The 7,485-nt window shown below is 39.2% G+C and overlaps 2 protein-coding genes across 2 annotated transcripts; one reads left to right on the forward strand and one right to left on the reverse strand.

The window, feature by feature from the left end:
- Positions 1 to 2,780: 2,780 nt before the first annotated feature.
- On the reverse strand, positions 2,781 to 4,537 carry SARC_01351 (hypothetical protein). Its single transcript, XM_014304950.1, has 3 exons — positions 3,799 to 4,537; positions 3,243 to 3,677; positions 2,781 to 3,081 (listed from the first exon to the last, which is right to left on the reverse strand). Exons 1-3 carry the CDS (start codon positions 4,195 to 4,197, stop codon positions 2,917 to 2,919), a joined length of 999 nt encoding a protein of 332 aa, XP_014160425.1. The 5' UTR covers positions 4,198 to 4,537; the 3' UTR covers positions 2,781 to 2,916.
- A 1,870-nt stretch (positions 4,538 to 6,407) lies between these two features.
- On the forward strand, positions 6,408 to 7,310 carry SARC_01352 (hypothetical protein; the record flags this gene model as incomplete). The annotated part of the gene is made up of 2 exons (XM_014304951.1): positions 6,408 to 6,711; positions 6,748 to 7,310. 2 exons carry the CDS (start codon positions 6,408 to 6,410, stop codon positions 7,308 to 7,310), a joined length of 867 nt encoding a protein of 288 aa, XP_014160426.1.
- Between the last annotated feature and the right edge of the window lie 175 nt (positions 7,311 to 7,485).

The following is a 7,485-nucleotide window of genomic DNA, read 5'->3' on the forward strand; positions in this document are numbered from 1 at the left end:
AGGACTAAAATCTATAAGTAGTAGTTCGGAGATTATAAAATTTAGTTTATAATATCCTACATCTACTAATGTCTCAAATGGGTCCAAGTAGATGAGTCATACCAAATACTCAGGCTATTGGAGCCATCAAAGTGAATTTAGAACACTTTGGAAATATTGGAAAAAGAGCTTGAATTAAATTATTTAAAATACAAATAAAAACCTATGTATTATCTCAATTGATCTTGATATTTTAGACTGACCGGAGGCCGTATTTCTACATTGTAATAGCCGGGCCTCCACATTAGACTCTATGTTATAAACGTACTCTTAAGCAGTACGTAAACTTTAAATGTACTTTTAATAAAACGAGGAACTTAAGTTTTCAAAATGGGGTTTAACGGTTTTATTAATTAATGCCATTTCCATTTTACATATCAGATATTTGGACAAAGCCATTAAAAGCCCCAGTAAAATACCAAACATAAGATTTGGTCTAGTTCTATTAATAAAAATCTATTTATATCTGAGTAAGAGCCCAAACCTGAGGGACTGAGCCTTAACGTAGCCATGTACGACATTAAAGTTTATCATACTTGATTCCATGAAATAATAATTAATAAGGGTTCTGTTTACGTACGCCAACTACGCTAGGGTCATATGATGTCCTGTCCTATCCGGAATATTCTATTAATAGAACTACATTTACTTTACAAATCTATTTATATCTGAGTAAGAGCCCAAAACTGAGGGACTATCAATGTAAGAATAGCCTTAAAGTAGCCATGTACGACATTAAAGTTTATCATTCCTGATTCCATGAAATAATAATAAATAAGGGTCCTTTTTACGTATGCCAACTACGCCAGGGTCAGATGATGTCCTGTCCTATCCGGAATATGACAGGTCCTCAGGGTCGTGACATGTCCTGAAAACTCGGCAGTGTCTTACCCAGAATCTAAACAAATGTCCAAGACAATTAATTCATAACCTTCTAAAATACAGAAGGCTAAGTACTAATATGTGTAATCACCACAATACATAGCTCTCTATTAATTGAACAGGCTGTGCGTAACTTTACACTCTGTTCAATGTAGCGGGCTATAGCCTCCTAAATTAGAACAAGCGGGCTACATATGAATTTTATAATAATTATTTGCAAGGTTCGCCTTTGGCGCTTGGGGCCTTGGGCCTTGAGGTTCATACTTTAGAGACATATCCTTCTAAATATTTAGAGACTTTTGTTCAGCTATTTTATATGGACCCTATAGCTATGCCCTGCATTATCATATGTATTTTGTAATATGCACAAGGGTTCAGCTCGGTACTGGGTCTTGGTAGCGACCTGCCATAGTCTAGCACATGGTGACGGTTCAGCTAAGCTGTCAGGGTGATTTGAGGAGCTGATATGAACTGCTTGATGAGCTGATGTGACAGGTGTTAGTTGGCGAGGAAGCCAGGATGACACACTATGCTGAACAATAGATCAAGAGATTGGAGGATCACTAGATATATGAGGAGAGCTTCCTAGTAAGGAAGGTGTCGTGGATGTGGGTCAGCATAGTGATGATGTAGGAAGGTTCAGCTCATCATGGGAGACATGCGTTAGATTAGGCAGGAATGATATATACTTAAGGTTAACACATTACGGGCATTCATGCTGGAAGAGCTCGGACAATTGTCTAATAAACCTTTTATGAACTTACTGGCGTGAACTATTTTTTTGTTGTAAAGTTTAAAAAAAACTCAGTTTATTTATATTGTAAATATAAACTGCTGGTGGTTGAATTCAGAACAATATTTTAGTTTATATTTACATATGTGCATAGCCTTCTGAAAATTAAACTTCCGAAGGCCGTGTTTGATATGTGTATTTTTTATATTAAAATAAACTCAAAAAATAAATACAGTCAATCCTCCTTTTTGTCTACCACCTTTATTCGCTACCTTTTGTTTTGTCCACTTTTTTTATAGTGGGACTCAAAACTTATTTACAGTAGGCACGCACCAGGTTATATTAGGACACTGCTGTACGAATTCACGTGCGCAACGTGTGCTCTGCTATATTCTCACAAAGGAAGTGGATTAGCAAGTATTTTTATGATAACCTATAAATGAACTACAATATTATATGTATATACAAACAATATCGTCCGTAATACTCGCCTGTTGGGTGTGAGCGCCCAATTGTTATTCTGGGTGCTGGATATATGATAGTCAGGGATATTGCCTACCAAGAGATAGATGCGCACCGCCAACAACTCAGCCAAAGAATACGCCATCAGTTAAACCACAAATTAGATCAAAGTCGATGTTTGAAGGCTTTAAAAAAAGACTTTGATATGCACGTATGTACGTTACTGTACTTGTGTATGTACTTCTCTACTAGGGAGAGCTACAGGGCCCCCAAGCCCGACCTTACTTGCTAGATTATTGTCTACCTCTGGTTTTGTCCAAATTGTGGCCTGAAACGCCCTGGTCAAAAAAAGTGGTTTAGCTGTGTAAGCTATTGGAATATTTAAAATAGACGAAATCACAAGATACACTCTAGTGTACACAATGACCATATACGATGGCTTTTCAATTAGCTGAGTTCTTGTTGTTAGCTTGTGGACTATGTTAATTTTGTATTTTGTTGCAATCCTCTATGCAAGAAGAGTTTACAAACTGAAATGGCATCATTTACTTAAAATACGGTTTATGAACTATTTGAGTACAAGCAGCGACTTCTGCTAACCAAAGTGAACAATAGGATATAACATCGCAATAGTCTATAACCGGAAAAATTACTCGACGCTGACTCCATTTGTAAGCCTTTATTTTCCTGAAGTGTGCGTGTGTATTTGTGCACCATAATACTTTGTCCTATTCGGATCTCTTACTTTTGTTTCACTGTCGGGCGTATATTTGTGTCACTTGTCATTGGCGAACGCTTTCTCAAAGTGCTACGAACGGTCTCCATAGGATCTTTCGATCATGTGCGCTTGTAAGGGTATGTCGTGAGGAGGGCCGATGCTGCTGCTGTTGGTGCTTGGCACCGCCCAGAGTAGGACATTCCGAAGATGAATTACTTCTGACGTCGATGGCCTGAAACTCGTTATCCTAAACAAAGGTTGAGTAAATAAACTAGTTAATTGTTGACGACATATAATTGTATGTCTTGATAGGAACGGGCACAAAATATTAATTCAAACTTGCTGTATAATGAGTATTAATACAGGATCGTAAACCTAAATAGGATACCATACGTTACCAACCCTTACCGAAGCAAAATAGCCGCATGGATCCTCATAATGGTACCCACCGACGCGCTGAGTATCAAACTTCCAATGTGGCTCCCGATCTCTCCATGGGATACTGTCCTGCACCTGAACAGTTGTTCGGTTGCTTCGCACAGCCTTAACAGATTGTACAGAGAGCCCGGGTGATTGTCCTACATTTGTTGTGTTGGCGCAGATTGCATCGTGAACTTTGTGAATATTACTGTTGTCTCCTGGCCACTTTCTTGTATTGTTATCACCGGCGGTAGCAGCTATGACCGTCGATGCTCTGGGAGTTGTGAGTTCATCACAACTATCCCAGTCGCTGAATGCGTCCATATGTACAGCATGTACCTGATGCTGCTCGTGTGTACTAACGGTGCTGCTCGAGGTACTGTCGGCCCGTGAATATTGTTCAAAGCCACTGTCGTTTGAGTGCTGCATGGAAGAGCAAACATTTAATTACAAATTGTGAAATGAAGGGGACTGAGTAGCCCATCTCTCACTGACAGTCTAAAACGATTCAAGACCACTAAATATAAAATGTGAATCGCATTACCTGGCAATCTCCAATACCAGATTCAGAATGAGTTTTCAACAGAGAAATTTGGGTGGGTTTCAGTCCACCGTTATCTATTTCTTGAGGGATACCACGGTTGGTTACCAGAACAATCCAGTTTTTAACGAGGTCACGGTGGCTCTGCGCCGAGTACGGTAAAGCTTTGGAGAGTGTTTTTCTGATGTGTTGAAGCCACACGTGCCGCTCGATGTTATGCTTCTTACCGTTGCGCTCGAAAGTACAGCCAGGGAATGAGCACTGATACTTTTTTACCATTGAGACCTTATGAGGCGATGCTTTCTTGTTGGAGGCCGCAGTGGAAATACGACCCATAGACGCTGTGCTTTTTATACTTGACTGGCTGCCCGATGATGCTAGGCTATCACGTCGACGCGCCATTGTGACAGTATGCGGTGATTTCCAAAGATAATGATTACTGCAGTGAATTGTTTAGGGCGACACACTATAGTGATATATATGTATCAGGTTACGACAGTGGTACTGCAATAGTGGAATGTAGTTCTCGTTTACGCTAATGACTGATCAAAAGGCATGGTGAGCCTTTATAGTAAGTTCTAACTGCGATGAAAATGGGTCAATTTTGAAGTCATATATAGGCTATAGCAAGCCCATGGTTTAAAGCCATATGTTGGGGTTCAACGAAATGTCAGATGATATTAGTGCACTCCTGATATTGTGTACAGTTCTCAAGTTCATCTAAATGTAGTGTTTACACGAGTCAGTACACTGATTGAACATTCTGGAGATATGGACATCTCATTGGTGCGTACCTTTGAGAGGTTCATGTATTTCAAGTTTTCAACCCACAAGCAATTATGCGAAAGTCGATTTGACACTTCGTGACATTTCAAGAGACTTCTGGAAGTGTTCATGATTGTAGATCAAAATGACAAAAAATCAGTGAGATGTTCTTCTTCTTCAGAAGGCTACGTGAGAAAGTGTAAATGATCTTATTGGATAACATTGCACAATGATAACAGTACGTACTACGTAATTCTATGAAGGAAATTCATTTCTCTCACTCTGTCTCACAGCTCTACCTCATCAGTCTCAGACTCTCAGTTCAGGCCTCAGGCCTCAGGGAGCTTCATCAGGCTTGCGGGATTCCGGATTCAGAGAGGCTCTAATATTCAGTTTATTCTCTTTCCCCTCTCTCCTCAGTCCTCACAGTCTCTCCCTCTCTCTCTCTTGTTGTGCGCACTGCGCAGAGCCACAGAGTCGCAGACTGTCTTCAGATATTCAGTGTCGTGTTCTTTACCGCGAGACAACTGTCTATTCTCTCTAGTAGAGTAGACTCTCTCTCTTTCACTCTCAGAACGCGCGAGTCAGGGAGAGAGAGATAGAGACTTGTGACTGAGCCTCTGAGGACTGAGGGAGTGGTATTGTTTAAAAAACCCCCCGATTTTTCTTGTAAATATTATATTTTATAGCACTGCTGCTGTTTTGCTCTCGATATGAGAATGAAAAGAAAAAAAACGAAATTGTTTCACGACCCTTTTCTGATTTCTCTATACAAATGTAGCATAAAAGCCTAGTCTATTTATAGACAGAAGAAGGCTGTGCCTACAGTCCCAAGCAGACCAACTATAATTTCAAAATAAAAGTAAATAAACATAAATAAAACGTTTGACTTTTATTTATATCCATTCTGCTCAATACCTTCATGACCCTCTACTACTCTACTCTAGTAGAAAGAGAAAGAAAAAATTTCCACAACACTAAATAACGTTCGTAGGACATATTTTACCTTATTGTGTTTTTAAAAATTTAGAAGGCTACGCTTTTTGGGGTTTAAAAAAATAAAAAATTATGTTTGTTGTTTTGTTTGTTGTTGTTTTTGTTTTTCTAAAAAAAACAAAACAACATATGTAATTTGTTTGTTTTATACATTGTTTTAAAACAAAAAAAATAAGTTGAACGTTTTATTTACGTTTACTTAGTTTTTTTGTTGTTGAAATGTTTGTTTGGTGTTTATGTTATATTTTGTGTTTTTTATATAAAATAAAATAGAACAAACAAACAAACAAACAAGAGAACATGTTATTTTAGAAGAAGGCTGAAAAACAATGTGGAAAATATTACAATATATGAGTCATTGACTCATTCACTCATTGAGGCAACAACATTTTTTTTTTTTGAATATTTATCAAAAGTTCGTTGGGATTTGTGAGTAAATTTCATTCTTCAAGTATTTTGTCAACAATGTTTATTACTTTTTGACTAAGTATAAATAGGCCTTTAAAATTCAACAAATGAAGACTGGAGTAAAGTACTATTCGATTTCAAAGTTTTTAACCGTTAAAAAACTGCAATTGGCAGTGTTCAGGATGGCTTGATAACAGCCAAGTTTTTAAAATTATGACAAATTTTACCTGTCAATAGAGCAGTATGAAAAAAAGCTGAAGTCTTGCTCTTCTACACTATGGTTCACAACTTCACATACCTTAGCTTATAGCTATAAGAGAAGTGGAAACTGAACCTGCAGAAGAGTGTATTGAAATTTGAAACAAGCCTACGCTAATAAAGATTCAGAGCACTGTGTAATGCTAGTGCACTTGGTGTGTGTAGTTTTAACCTCGTGATATAAGATGTCGTCTGTTGTACAGGCAATTCGCTTGAGTATACTATGTGCAGCCACGGCAAGCGCGCTCACCCTTGGCCCTACCGATGACATAGTCACTGCAATTGAGGGGACCAGTGACAGTGAGGTGAATTTGGAGTCAGGGTCATATATACTTTTTCGTCCGATCGTGTTGGATAGGCCGATGTCAATCATAGGTGATGAGAACGGAGACACGCTTATTAGTGTGGGATCGGGTATCGAATCATTCATCGAGACAACCCTATACAATGGGATAAAACTCCAGTACATAACTTTAAATAGCGGACTCGGTTTGTGTAGTTTTAATGAACCCCTTGCGTTGACAGGACAATTCCAGATCGATGTAATTGATCCCGATATGAGAGATGGAGAACTTAAGATTCTAAGCGACCTTGGTCCATGGTATAACACTCGTATTTTGGAAGACTTTCACATTCAGGACTGCTCACTTTCACGAGACATGGTAGGGAATCCTGGAAGAGAGGCTTTAGCGTCACCATCAGTGTATATTCGTCCTGACTGTAGGTTTCAAATAGAGAACAGAATCGAATTCCAAAAAATTGGGACTTGTGGTGTGCTGAGGAGGAAGGAAGGCACCGTAAATTCGTACTTCATTAAACTTGAGGCGAGCATGACAGAGTATGTCACCACCGTGTACGGAGATACAAAGCTCCGGGTGCCATTAAATCGAGAGGGAAATGCGGTGACTTATATATCCGCACAAATTGATACTCAATCAGGTGTGCAAGCCAGTATATCAGCTTTATATCAAAGATTCAGTGTAGATTGTGCCATAATACGACTGGAACGACCCGCCGTTAACAAAGATCCCGTAGACGATTGGACAGAGGTGAGTATTCATTTCAGAGCACAAGCGGATACTAAATAGCAGGTTCTATGGAATACATGCATACACACAGAGAAAACGAGAAAGTCAAACACACACACATACACATACACACACACACACACACACGCCCAAACACGCCCACACACGCCCACCCACACCCACCCACACCCACACCCACCCACACACCCACACACACTCACACACACACTCACAC

Source organism: Sphaeroforma arctica (assembly GCF_001186125.1).
Source record: "Sphaeroforma arctica JP610 unplaced genomic scaffold supercont1.52, whole genome shotgun sequence".
NCBI classification, from domain to species: domain Eukaryota; class Ichthyosporea; order Ichthyophonida; genus Sphaeroforma; species Sphaeroforma arctica.

Excerpts from the sequence above, each read along its gene's own strand:
- SARC_01351 (XM_014304950.1), bottom strand. The coding sequence starts at position 4,197 with ATGGCGCGTCGACGTGATAGCCTAGCATCATCGGGCAGCCAGTCAAGT. Across the intron at positions 3,678-3,798 it reads CTGGTATTGGAGATTGCCAG|CACTCAAACGACAGTGGCTT; the intron begins GTAATGCGATTC and ends TCTTCCATGCAG. Across the intron at positions 3,082-3,242 it reads CATGCGGCTATTTTGCTTCG|GATAACGAGTTTCAGGCCAT; the intron begins GTAAGGGTTGGT and ends ACCTTTGTTTAG.